This window comes from Emydura macquarii, unplaced genomic scaffold (assembly GCF_026122565.2).
Source record: "Emydura macquarii macquarii isolate MOO-44397 ecotype Brisbane River unplaced genomic scaffold, CSIRO-AGI_Emac_v2 contig_2676, whole genome shotgun sequence".
Taxonomy (NCBI): Eukaryota; Metazoa; Chordata; order Testudines; family Chelidae; genus Emydura; species Emydura macquarii.
This window is the reverse complement of record NW_027132813.1, coordinates 32,298,044-32,312,622: the sequence shown is the minus strand read 5'-3', so window position 1 is coordinate 32,312,622 and position 14,579 is coordinate 32,298,044. Positions and strand designations below refer to the sequence as shown.

The 14,579-nt window shown below is 40.0% G+C and overlaps 1 protein-coding gene across 3 annotated transcripts in view; it reads right to left on the bottom strand.

Annotated features, from left to right (window-relative positions):
- Positions 1 to 4,914: 4,914 nt before the first annotated feature.
- The window catches only part of SPTBN1 (spectrin beta, non-erythrocytic 1), a 187,995-nt gene continuing 178,330 nt past the window's right edge, over positions 4,915 to 14,579 (bottom strand). For all 3 annotated transcript variants that reach the window (XM_067565154.1, XM_067565155.1, XM_067565156.1), the window contains 4 exons: positions 12,918 to 13,156; positions 11,437 to 11,610; positions 6,693 to 6,735; positions 4,915 to 6,220 (listed from right to left, as the gene is read on the bottom strand). In XM_067565154.1, the coding sequence (XP_067421255.1) occupies positions 6,005 to 6,220; positions 6,693 to 6,735; positions 11,437 to 11,610; positions 12,918 to 13,156 (672 nt within the window). In that variant the 3' untranslated portion in view covers positions 4,915 to 6,004. The remainder of the gene's footprint in view (positions 6,221 to 6,692; positions 6,736 to 11,436; positions 11,611 to 12,917; positions 13,157 to 14,579) is intronic.

Here is a 14,579-nt window from a genome sequence, read left to right as displayed (position 1 = left end):
GACTTATGTGGATATGTAGGCAGGGGAACAGTTCGTCTTACCAGAATAAAATTGTCCCATTATTAATGGACCAATCCTACACTTCTTGTACCTATAGCCATTGACTTTCATTACAAATAATTGGGACTTGGCCTGTAAGGACATAAGTTTCTTTAACTTGAAAATCAAATTTTCTGTTTGTCTGCTTAAAAACGTTGTACCTGCTCTTGTTACAAGTAACACCTAAGATCACTGTCACCGACAAAATCTAAAAAAGATCTTTTTTCTGCTGTTTTTCCAATTTACTTACTCAATGCATTTTGAATCTATTCAGATTAGCTTCTCTTCTGTACAGTTAGTTAGGTCTGCAACTGCACACTTAAACATGCATAATTTTCTCTGTGTTGAGTTGTCTCAATGAAGTGAATGAGAATACACACGTTTGCAGGATCAGAAACTTCAAGATTGGAGCACTTCCGTGGTACTACTTATGAAAGTAAAATGAGTAAACATCTGAAGGAGTGAAGTGCCTTAGTTTCTTCTTTGACAAAAAGATCCTTCTGAACATCAACAGGGGAGCAGAAAAACCTTTATACATGAATTTATACTTCAAGACATACTATTTAAAAGATTAGTCAGAAACTGGAATTTTTAAATATTAGAAATTTTTTAAAAAAACTGAAGTTGACAGGGTTCCTTTGGGCATTTAAACTTAAATGAGCACATCAAAATTTCATTCAATCTAAGTCTGAATATTACAGTAAATATACAACACTCTTTGCAGATTTAAACTTGAACAAAACTCAAAACAAGTTTTAAGATACCATATTGTTCAGATTTGCAACAAGTGATTATTTAAATTAAAGAGCACAGACTATTTTTCTAATTTTTATGTTTTTTACTATTACTTGGCAAATAAACAGGAAAACGCAATGTTTAGTTAAATGTTAAGAGTATTTTCGAAAGAGCTTTTAAAGATTTCAGATCACTTCTCCAATTGTTTTGAAACCTGGGCTCCTATTTTACACATTGTCTCTGAAGAGCCGTGGTAGGCAATTCCAGTGGGGGGAGATGGACAATTGCAGCACACCTTGGGAGATCTGACTCATTTGTTATTGCAAGTATCACTAACAATTATGTTGTTTACCCTTAGTTGTCTTGTTAAAAAGATTCCACTGTCTTTTTTTCTCTCATCGGTGAAGGTTAAAATTGTTTCGATGGAGGCAATGAATAAAAAGAGGACAGAGCCGAAGATGAAAAAAGGACAAGCGTATATTAACTACTAAAAGAATGTAAACAATGTAATGTGAGTTTTATATTCTTTCACTTTCCTTTTGGGAAATCTCTCGTAGAGACAATGGGCCAGATTCTGTACTGTGCCTCACACCTTTATGCCACTTTTGTACCTCTCAAATTCTTGGGGCCAATATGGCCTAGGGCAGCTTTAACTTATGGTAGCTTCTCCACCACAGCTGCCATGGGCTGCCCAGAATGCTGTGCTCAGGTCACTACCCCTCCTGCCCTTGTCATGTCCCTTTCCACTCCCTCAGCATATCTCCATGACATATGGTGTAGAGGTGTCACCCCTGCTCTCTTGGGTTTCCCTTTATAGCCCAATGGTGCGTGATATGTAAAGTTAACAGTCACCGTTAAATATTTTGTAACGACACAGCTTCCAAATAGAAATTGAACTGGGGGGAAAAGCATGCAACAAGCTGATACCAAGTATTATCACCAGCAGGCTTCATGTAACTGCTAGAGAGCAGTGGTTAAGAGAGACCACAATGGTGTCAGAACTCAACTGGACCCACTCATGTTACAAGATTAATTAAACAAATCACAGCCACACTGAAAATCAGTAACAGCTGGAAAGGTCACAGATGAGCCTGAAAACCTCAGATAAGTTAAAAAAAAATCACTGAATGGTAATACAAATTTCAAGATGGGCAGTGAATAGCGACTTGGTGTGAGAACTACAATGTCCCTTGGTCAATTGTCAAACGTTAGGTGTCTCCAGCAATCTTCTGACAGGCTCCCACAAGCACAAGTCAGATAAATACCATTTTAATCCTTGAACAAATTCCTGCACTGCAGAAGGCTGCACTTCCATTATTCACTTCTGTAAGGTGTCTCATGGATATCACAGCCTAAGTGTTTAATGCTGACTTCAGCCTTGGATCCTACAATTCATTTGGGTTGCCACTGGCCCAATGTGGAGCCCCGCTGAAGATGCTGGGACTGTGTGTGCATGGAGTTCATTGAAGGATCAGGGTATTAGACTGCCTGAGCCAAATTCTGTGCTCAGCCACACTGAAACCAAAGGAGTTATGTGAGTCTAGATATGGTCAGAACTTGGCCCCAGATGTTAATGTTGTGCTGGATTAAGGATAATTTCTTACCCGACAGTCAGGTTTTTCTTGGTCCTCTACATCACCCAGGACAGACTGTATTATATCGTCTTAGTTATAAATGGTTATAAATAGAGACAGGAAACCAAATCAAATCCAACCTTGTGAGTCTATCCGTCTCTGCTGTCTGAGTGCTCCCAGTTCATTCCTGTCTCCAGGGAGAAGCCTGTTCAATCCAGGAGACAGACCACCAGAGTGGGAGTCAGGAGCTCTAAGTTCATTTTCTGCTTTGTCAATGATTCACTGTTTGACCTCAAACAAGTCACTTATAGTCTAGTTTTCAGAGGTGCTGAACACTCACAGCTCCCTTTGGAATTAATGCCAATTAAAATTTGTTCCAATCACATGTAATTTAAGTTTCTATTTATACTCAACCATCACCTTGGGTTAGCCAAGCTTGAAAACCAAAAGCTCCATAAACAAAAGGCAATACGAAATCATACATGCAAACCGTTTATTAAAAAAGTATTTTAAAGGGCCTTCCACACTGTAAGACTAAATTATCAGTTAAGTCATCAAATGTAAATAAATGCATGAAAGGGAACACAACAAAGAGGAAAATTTACTAGAACAACGGGAGGCAAGAACATTAACTATAAGCATCATATATTTATCAGAATGTACCATAAATCTTGCTGCTCCATTTTGAGCAGAGATGCACTGAATTGAAAGATTTTTTTTGCATCAGTCTGAATGGAATTTAGTCCCACCCACCAGATTGTTAATCCCAATGGTTAAAGCACATTTTCTCATTGTTCTTATTCCAAAATTCATCAGGAAGTAGCAGATCCACTTGGGGCCCCATTCCTTTTATATTCTTGAATTGGGCTTGGGGCTCCCATCTGGAGGAAAGATGGATCCAAACTTTTCTTTGAACAGCTGAAAGAATCCCACTCTTCTTCCTAACAGCTACAACATTTTAGTTTAAAAGTTTTTAGTTTTTAACTCATTTTCTTTCAAAAAATTAAGAGGGAAGTGTTACTTTTACAAGTGTCTTAGGAGACATAAATAGCATAAAGACAAGATACTCCATATGTTACAGAGTCTACTAACACAGGAATATAGACTAAAATAAATAGTATTAAGAAACCACAAATAATGTCCTCATTCTTCAATGTAGGTAACCAGAAGTGATATATTGTATCTAAACAAGGCACCAAATCCTGAGGTTTTGGGGTGGTTATATCAGTATAATTCCAAAATTATCCCCACTAAAGTCAAACCACACACCCAATTACAAACCCACAAACCACACCACCATCACATACAACATGCACTCCCGTAACAGTGTTGAGCTCTTGGCCATCATAGCTTTAATAAAGAAGTGACTAATATAAGAGTCATCAACATTCTGGTATGTTTTAATCAACTGAGAATAATATTTCATATTCTATTCTGATACAGTAAGCCTTTACTTTTTTTGTATTCAGTTTTACATATACAAGATTGCTGGTGTTAGCCGCTATCCATGTGTCACTAATTTCAGACTAAAACAGTGCAATATTATACCAATAAAAACTCGTGAGCATGTCTCAAAATGTATAATAATGCAGACATTTAAAAACAAAAACAAAAGAAAAAACAATATACATGATACACTAGTTTTCAATGAAAGGGATTAAGACACTGACATTGTATTACCTGCATGTTAAAATTTAGGTATGAAAACACCTTGCTGGGTGTTTTACACTAAATCTGCTTACTAAAGATTTAAAAATTGATTCCTTGTTTTTCACTGAGCTCTTAAAAATTCTCCCCTAATATCTGCTGGGATTTGCTGGACATAGTCTTTTAGCGGGCTGCTTTGAATAACCTCCAACTTCATGAATGTTCTTAATAACTGAGGAGGTATCAATCTCTCTCACCAGAAAAAAAAAAAGACTGAGAAAGCTAATGCCACACTGTTTATATATAGCTGATAAAGTCATAGAAATACCGAACTTTGGAGCTGGATGTCAATTGCATTATAAGTATAATATCAATAATAAACACCCATTAGACCATATTTGTTGTTTTATGTACTGTGTTGAACACAGAGCCTTGAAAGAACTTTTAAATTTAATTATGGCTTTATCTCAAGAGAATCTATATTTAGAAAAAGGTTTGACTTTAAGGAATATGAAATTAAGTTGAATGGATCTAATAATAAATTATAGTAGTTAAATTACAGCCTGTCTTACAAGCATAGTCAAACTGATTCTGCTAGTTCTATTTTAATAAGTGAAACAAACTGTCCAGTATTTTATAAGGCTATTCTTTATGCTTCCCCTCCTCAGCACCTTTTCCCTTGATCTGTCTTACCCCCCCCCCCCTTTTTTTTTTTTTTTTTTTTTTTTTTTTAAAAGTACTTCCATGAGAATTATTCTATATGGAATTTCACACACAACAGAAATAAAAAATATATATATTAAAAACCCATTAGCTTCACTACAAAGAAAAAATGTCATTATGAATTACATTTATTCTTTATCGTATCTCAGAATTACTATTTGACAGGATCAGAAACGAAATAAAAACTACCAAGATGTTTAGTTTTAAAAGCATTTAATGACATAGCATATATTTAACAGATAGGGGTAAAAGTCTAGAGGTACAATTCCATATAACTGAAAGCCAGTTCCAGTACTGCTCTGACTACAGGCCCAGTCATTGAAAGTTCATTCCTATTAAATGTAATTTTTGATTGTGCAGTAAGATGAATTTTTTGTCATTACAATAGTTACAGTGACAGAGAAATGCACACTATGTATCAAATAGCAAGATAATGTAGCAAAATTATAACACACAGTGCAGTAGCTGACAAGCAAGTAACCATTTGAGTAACATTACTTTTTTTTTTTTTTCCAGTAAATGCTTCAGTTCCACTTTTACACCTATCAAGGATTTTAAAGGGTTTATTATACATCTAGTCTTATTATACTTTGTACTAGAATTATTTGAAACATACAATATAATGTATTTCAGCAAAAAAAATTTTGAAATTTCAGATTATTTAAAACTGTATCAGTATGCTAAGTCCTTCTTGTACACCAACATTCTTAACTGTCGTACATGATGCAGAAAAGTTTCACGTTGTATTAATAACTGATGCCAGGATACAAATGGTTTGTCTGTAAATTAATGTATATTTTGCACTCTGGAACAGCAAAGATAATACACTATTATTTTAATAAAGGTTAGAATTGTAACGGAAGGCTCTATTAGTCAAGACTCAGCATAACAACCTTAAATGGAAGTGAATATTTGAAAATTTGTACATTTGTCTTTGATGTGCACAGTAAATTTGTAAGCACCGCTGCCTTGCATACCAATAGCACTAGATGTGGGTTCTTTTCCAAGACAGCCTCACAAAATTGAGGAACAGTTTAAATATTAAGATCTAATCTACATTAACTCCATTAAAAAAACAAAACCAAAAACAAAACCTGGTCCTCCCTCTCACAGAAGTTGCCCAATGCACCTCATACATTTGTAACAGATTTTTTTTAATGCTCTATAAATAATAAAAATTAAATCATATTGAGGAACATTAGGCACAGAGAGTAATGTATTGGTTCTGAGCTTGCATGCCGGGATTCCACTGGAAAGGTCAGAAGTGCAGTGTGTGGAGATGGAATTCACTTCTTTTTGCCAAAAAGGCTGAATCTTTTTTCTTTGTCTTTCTCTTTGTCTTTCTCACGCTTGCCAGGACTGGATTCGCTGGTTATTGTAACACTGGCTGGCAGGGTCTGGGCACGACTAGAAGCTGGAGTGCTTTGTGTGCTTGGAGACACCTCAATTTTGTCAGAGGAGATAGCTGATGTGATGGCCTGAATCCATGTGTTCATTTCCTCCTTCAACAAACATCAAAGTTAAAATGTAGAATCAGCATATCTGCTCATACTGTTTTAATCAACTAGAAAATTAAAGAGAACATGACCCAAAGTCATAATTTAGCCCCAATTTTTCAACGAAGCCTCTTCTCAGCTGCCACTCATGTGCCATGCACCTGCACTTTGCAGATGCAAAAATGTCCATGTGTGCTTTAAGAAAAAGAAAAAGAAAATCGAACCCCTGAATGGATACAAGTATTAGAACTTGCACCTTGAAAAAGCCCCTCTGTCTCAATGGGTTTTGAAGGAGCAAATTCCAACACTGCTTGTGGACCTGCAAGCACATGGACATGCAGGCACAACTGACGACTGGGGCTGAAAATGTAGCCCTTAAAATCTAAACCAGTTTTCTTTTCTTAGCATATGTCAGTATACCAGCATATGACAGCAATACCATTCAAACAAACAAACAAACAAACAAACAGAAACTTACATCATCTTTGGCTTGGAAGAGGTACTCATTGCCATCAGTTAATCTGCAATTAAAAACAATCACCACATATTTTAGCTTAATAATATATACAAGCATCCAAATCCTGCTTCATTTCTCAAGCAAGTAAGCCCATTGAGGTAAATGAGACTACATGGCAGAGTGGTAAATAACACAGCCTTGTGATAAGATGCATTTTCAAAGCATCTGTAACCACCTGGTCTGCACCCTGCCCTCTAATCCATGTTCCTTGGAACCTTTACCGTTTTCAATTCTGAGAAGCTGTCATTTAAAAACAACTTGCTCTGAAAGGCAGGATGGGCAATATTCAATCCTGGGCTAGTGACAGGTTTAAGGTTCAATACCTCATGACCTAATGGGGTTATAAATGGGAGATTCCTAGTTTCCAATGGGATAGCATTTACATCTAGCCTGGGAGGTCCTGAAATATTGAACTTTCAAGTTGTGTTATTTTATATACTGGTACATAGGTATAGTTTAGAGGTTTAAACATGGAATGTTTTTACTTATCTGTGCCGAAATGTCTCTACAGTTGGTTTAATGGGAACTGAAGGGATACAAGAAACAGTCCCAACAGAATTTTATAAAGCTCAAAATAATTTCTAAGGTATTTTCCTGTTAAACATGTGGCACGTGCAGAGTATGTGAAGCTGTGCTGTGATATAAAGGTTCTACTGGAACACATTTGTGATGACCTGCATAACTCACGGATGCCTTTGCCTGTTTGCAGTTTCATAATGTGAAAGAATAAATAAATAATGTGGCTGTCTCAGACAATTAAGCCTTGTCGTATATTCTCTGTCTCTCAGCTGGTGTAGACTGGCTGCTGTAACATGATGTTGGCTTCAGTGGAGTTTCACCAGCTGGCCCCCCCTCATCATGCAACAGCCTACATACATATATGATAGATGTGTTCTAGGATGCACTGAGATCTTGGAAATCCCACTGTATATCTTATAACTGGAATTTTGGAATTAGCTCTTTGAGGAGTACATGCTCGGATACACGTTACAAGCTTTTAAAAATTCATTGTTTATTAGAAAAGACAATCTGGATGCTCACTCCCTACTTAAAAAGATCTAATCTAAGATAAAAGCAAGAATTTTCCCAGCTTCCACAGTAACCTGCAAAATTCTGCAGCAGATCTCTAAAGGGCTATGACAGTTTGCTGGCGATGATGACTCAAGTGCATAAACTGTGTATCATCATTTTCTGCAGCTCAGCGTCTCCCACAATTCTGGTATGTCTGGACTAATCTCTTCCTGTCTGCAGCTTCTGGAGGCATTTCAAAGGTATAGCACAGCCTATGCTAGCCAGGTCTCATTCTGGTTTCATGGAGAGGAAAAACCTATGGGTGAGGTCCCATATCAAGTGCCTCCAGGCCTCTCTCCTGAACAAATGGAACCATTCACCGGAACGCATGTAAGCTCAGGTACTGGTTTCAAACCAGGTACCGAACAATCCCACAGAACATCTGCCAGTGTCTTCCCATTTACAGGTACTCAAAACTGATGCCAGCCTAGTGCAATGGGGAGTGCATCTGGGGCACAAAACAGTGCAAGGCACTAGGAACCTCAGGAAAAGGAACCACAGCATCAACCTGTTGTAGCTCAGAGCTGTCAAACTAGCGCTACGGAGGTTCCAGAACTACCTAGAACCATGGTCCCCAAACTTTTGGGGTTCTGCCCCCCCCCACCTGGCCCACACCCCCCTAGGAGCCTGAATCAGAAGTCGGGGCCTGGAGTTGGGCCAAAGCTGTGGTTGGGGGCTGGCCCGGAGCAAGGCTTGGGACTCAGGCACAGGCTACGGCTAGGAGCAGGGCCCAGGCCTGGGACGTGGCCAGGAGTGGGGAACAGGGCCGCAACCGGGAGAAATGGCTGGGGCTGCAGCCGGGGGGCAGGGATGGGGGCAGTGTGTGGCTGGGTGGCACTTCCTCTCCGCCCTTGGGGGCCGGCGCAGGCCTTGCCGTGCCCCCGATGGTTACTCTGTGCCCACCTTAGGGGCACACCCCACAGTTTGGGGATCTCTGATCTAGAGGGTGAATGTGTTCTGGTCCAGGCAGCCAACATGATCATTGAGGTGTGTATTAACAGTCAAGGGGGAATAAGGAGTATAACCCTACATGCAAAAGCAATGTAGACAGTGGAATGGGCAGAGAGAATTCTCCATTCAGTAAGAGCAATATAAGTAAAAGGAGAGCTGAAACAAAAGACAGATGGCCCGGCAGATGAACAGTCAACAACTCAGAATGGTGCCAAATCACGATGACTTCACTCTGATTTTGCACAAGTGTGGCCTTCCGGCAGTTGATCTATTTACTAGTCACAAAACCAAAAAGAGGATTCACCAGGGAAAGAGACCCCAAATGGGGATGGTGCTCTTTCACAAAGCCTGATATATGCATTTATGCCCTTTCCACTTCTAAGACAGGTGATCCAGAAGATAAGGTGAGAAGAAGCAAAGGTGATAGTCCTAGCCCTGCACTGGTTAAGAAGACGAGTGTTCTCAATCGGATAGAACTGAAATTGGAACCACCCAGTTACCAGTGGGACCAGACATCCTTTACCAAGGCCCATTCCTCCATCTAGACCCAGAATGTCTACAGCTGACAGCCTAGTTACTGAGAGGGAAGCATTAACTGTGCTATGATTATCCTCCAAAGAGACTGGATCTCTACAATCATCCAGGTGAGCTTCAACACTAAAGGCTAGTCCTCCATCTGAACTAGGTTTAGCTCATGGTGGCAAGAACACAACAAAAATCCCAAGAAGCCTTCTATCCCAGTTATCCTGGATTTTCTTCAGGAAGGCATAGACAAGAGTCTTTGCCCAGCACCACAGTACACCAGATGTCAGCTATAAATAGTATCCTATTCACAAGATCCTCTGGTTCCTTGAGAGAAACATCATGTATCCAGATTTGTCAGAGCCGTCAGACAGCCTAAACCTGTGATCAGACTAACCGTTCCTAAGTAGGACCTACCAGTAGTATTAAAAGCCCTAACCATGCACTCTTTTTTGAGCCACTGACATCAATATCTTCATTTTATCTATCCATAATTTTCTGGTTGCCATAATGTCTGCTAGACGAGTTTCTGAACTGGTAGCCCTATCTATGCAGGAACCCCAGTGTGTGTTCTTTGATGACAAGGCGGTACTAAGAACCCCAAATCATTCTTGCCTAAAGTGAATTAAACTTTCTATGCCTCACAGAAAATCGTCCTTCCTTCATTCTGTCCAAACCCACAGCGCCCAACAGAAAAGTTGTCACACACTTTAGATGTTCAAAGAGCTCTAAAGATTTGTATCAAGCACACTGAATCAACAGAAGATCAGGCTCGTTTATCTCCTTTCATCTGAAGTGCCTATCAGGTATTCCTGCTCCAGACATCATTATGGAATCGCCACAATATCTATGGTGAGTTCATGGGTGGAAAGAGCTTGTGCTTCCACTACAAAGATCTGCAGGGCAGCAACCTGGTCATTGGTTAATACCTTTATTAGATGCTATAAAGTGGACACCTACTTAAAGTTGGGCCCATGTAAGAAAATAACTTGCAATGTCCGGGTATGTCTACACTAGAAAGGTAAGTCAACCTATATTAGGTCAACTTACAGCCACCGCAGTAATCACTGCAATGGTGAATGCCTACACTACTCTCCTTGGGTTGGTGGTGCACAATCTCACCAGGAGCGCTTCCACCGACCTAAGAGGGCAGTGTGGGGAGCTGAGAGCCTGGCTGCCCCAGAGGCTCCCAGCAGGCTAAGCCCTCCCCGTTCCCTGCCAGGAACCGGAGGAAGCCACCTGGGGCTTCTTGCCTGTGGGGATCGGGGAGGGGAGGGGGGAAGCCACCCAGGGCTACTCCTCTCCCATCCTCCTCTCCCCTTGCCAGGCAGTCTTGTCAATTTCACAGCTCAAGAGTCATGAAATTGACAAGGCTGCCCTGCTCCCAGCAGGGAACAGGTGTGTGTGTGGTGGTGGTGGTGGTGGTGAGGGGGGGAGGAGGGAGGGAGGAAGACGACAGATGACACCAGAGCTTCTTGCCCTAGCTCCCAGTTGGAAGTGGGGTCCATTCTCGCTTCAGCTCCCAGCCAGGAACAGGGCCAGCTGCCCAGTTCTCCAAGGAAGTGGGAGGCAGCTGGACTGTAGCTGCCCAACCAACACCCCATGTAAGTAACACAGTATCTAGAAGGCTAGAGGGACACTGTGTTGCCCTAACTAACCGACATAAGCTTTACACCTCTCTAGGAGGTGGAGTTGTTATGTTGGTGTAGTAAGGCACTTACATCAGCGGGAGGAAGGCTGTAGTGTAGACACTGACATAATTAACTGTGTAGTGTAGATCAGCCCTCATATAGTTCTGTTTAACAAATTAAAAAAAGTGTCCAGTTATTCTACATTGGATAGCACTGACTCACCTGAGTAGAACTTTAGTCAATGCTCATATGAGTAAGAGTGTCAGAATCTCACTCAAAATAATTAATCAGTGACGCTGAACTTAGCTTCTTTGGCAATTAAGAAACTAAAAAAATAAATAAATCTGGTGCTACATGTTAAAGGGCCAGTTTCCAGACAGTGGAGTGGTGGCTGAGTGTCCTCAAATTCCTTTGTCTTTACCGGAAGATGAGGGCAGTCAGCGCCTTGTAGAATTGGGAACTGTTTGTCAGGGAAAGAAAATGCTTTGCAAAACCTTTCCTTTCCCAGAGTGGTGCTCCAACAATCTTACCTTAGCTTGAACACATGTTTCTTCTTTTTGTAATCAACTGCTATTTCACAGACTGCTTCTTTCAAACTGACGGGGATCTCACTGTGGTAGGGAATGCCAGAAGCAGCAGCCTTGGAATCTTTGTAGAAGCCCATCTCTTGGTTGTTTATAACACAGTACACATTATGCCACGATCTTCAAGAGAGGGAAAGTAATCAAAGCAGACATAAGTCTAATTCTTTTTAATGAACCATGAATCTGACTGAAACAAACACAATTATCTTTACACATTTATAAAACGAGCATCAGCTCAGTCTGGGGAGGTAGCAAAGCACGTATTGCCCTCATAACTGCAGGCTGTGAATTCTCTTATGCAAGTGCTGTTTCAGGACAAAAGTACTGATCTTGTGCCAAATGGAACAGCGATTTCTAGAACTCTCCCTTATACCACATTAGCATACCTTAAGAGTGGGAATATTGTTTGGAAGAATAGGCAGTTTACAAGCTTGAAAGAGAAACTGATTGACCTTTTAATGAATACTTGTTCTCATAGAGGGATTTTTCACTGTGTTATAAGATAGTGGAGGAATTGAATATAAAATTCTAGATTCTTATATACACTCTGTAGCCGTAATTATTACCTTCTTCTGTAACGTGGTTGTAAAAAGAAAGGAATACTAGAAGCAGGTCTCCCTGAATATTAATACCTATGACCTAACTATCCACATAGTTTTACAGTTTGACACGTTACTGTGGAATCTCAATTCTGTGGAAAAACGTTTTTCCTCAACAGTAGCCACAGCACAAAAATAGTTTTTTCCATATGAAGTGGGATTCCAGTTGAGAGGAAAAAGACAGCTACTGTACTGTAATTTGAATCTTTGCCTCTTGGCTGCTACCCAACATTTCACTTCTTGCGTAGAAATAGGGATTGGTGAGCTAGACCAGGATTCAGACAAGACTTTCCTTTCCAAACAACTTATAGTATTGGTTTTCCCAGTGCTTCCCCTCCATGGTCATTTATGACTAGATTCTGCTTCCCCACAAAGACAAAACTTTCAATGGGAGTGTTCCCGGTATGGGAACTGCAGAATAAGTCCCTTAGAAATTAAATCAGCTAGGACATACAAAACTAACTTTAACCCACACTTTCAGCAGATTGCAGTGTGGATGGAAGGAGTTTATGTACAAACAATTAAAACAACTTCTTGCATCACCTTGGGCAAGTCACTGAATTTCCCAGTACCTCAATTCCCCATCTGTAATAAGGAAACACAATAAAACTCCTTTCTCCATCCTTTGTCTTCCTTGTTTATTTAGACCGTAAACTCTTCAGGGTAGGAACTATCTATTACCATGTGTCTGTGCATCACCTAGCACAATAGGGCCTTAATGTTGACGGGGGCCTCTAGTGGTTATATAGTACAAATAATGATGTTTAGTAGTTTTTTTCAGTATATTTGGACAGGAAACTTATTTGCATTAAACACTGGCTACTTTACCTGTTTGAGGCTTTCTTATTGTGTGTCTCCCATTCATGCTTACGATGCAAGAAGCCCTCCATCTGAGCTGAAGGAATCTCTTGTGTTTTGGCTGGTAGGGTAGCCGCGGTCTGAGCCTGAATGGTAGTCTTGGCTTTGCGGTCTGCAGTTGGGGAAGGAACAGGACTAGATTCTTTTGAACTTGTCCTCTGTTCTGCAGCTCCATTGACCATTTCATTTGTTTCCACAGTTTCTGCCATCTAGGAACAGTGGAAAAACACCTTCAGCTGGAGGCCACACAAAGCAACAGCATCTTAGAGTTAATTTGCTATCCTGCACAATGTGGCTGAGTATACACTTTGTCTATAGAGTGAGATAGTCCAGTAAAATCACTTTCACACCCCATGGAGACATAGAAGGCCAAGGAAATTAGAAGGTATGAATGGATTAGTACCCATTTTACAGGTGAAAAGCAAAAAAAAAGGAAAAATAAGACTGAGCTAAACATCAGTGTGAGTTTTACTGCACTTTGTTCTGCTAGTCAGTCCATATTCTTTTATATATTGTCACTCCTAAAATGAGAGCATTTCATCCCATTGCTAAGTACTCAAAGACTTGCAACAGTAACAATCACACTTCTGTATACATTAGAGGAATAATTGAAGTTATAGACATCAGCCACCTTACATATATTTATAATTTTACTATTGTAAGTTTAATATAAATTATAAACATGTATTAAAGTAAATAGAAAATACTATCAGAACTGTCCAGGAGCATTCACAAAAACACAGCTTTAGGGTATGTTGCACAATTGACTGGTTTCTGTAAATGCTCTTTCTCCCCATGCCCCAGATAACACAATATAATCAAAACATGCAGAAATTAGGAAGATTACACCATGCATTTCATGTCCATCATCCCAGTTAGGATTTGGATCTTAAAGGCAAGGAAAATGTGAGAGGTCAAGCGTCAATTTATCAAAGTCGATTACAGACTTCATTATTAGGTGGATTGGATTTATGTTAAAGGAACTGGAAACCACCACAATCACTCAACATCACACAGCTATTTACCCCCAAACAAAGACAGAACCAAGGCCTTGCCCATCACTTGCTTTGTTGATCGCGTTGCCTGCTGCACTGTGTTCGAGATAGCCTAGAGAGCAGCCAGGTTTCCAGCAGCTCTGACTGGTCAAGCTGTCGACGTCTTCAGGAGCCATTCATCCAAAAATCTTTTAAATTGGAATCCTAATGGCTAAGTGCTTTTGCAATGCAGCTTGGTTCCAGTTTTATTTTTTCCTGTACCATTACTTTGACATGTAGAACCCTTGGTAGCAGCCCACAGATTACACAATGAGTGCCTGGTATTATTATTAGCAAGTTACTAAAGCTCATTGTTGCTAATGCTCTAGTAGATTACAAACATTCTGTACCATTTTTATGCAAGCAAGAATTTGAAAATGGCACAATAATTAAAGACATTCCCACTGTTGCACAGGGTCTGAACAAACCGAAAGCAGCAGGATTATTAGGCAACGAACTATAAATTAGGCCTCCCTTTGCTAGAACTTTTCATGCCTGTCAACTATGAATTATTGTATCTTACACCATTGTACTTCATATACTGAGCCCTAGAAAAATTGAAGTATACACTTGTTATGAATTTGGGAAGGATTGGTTA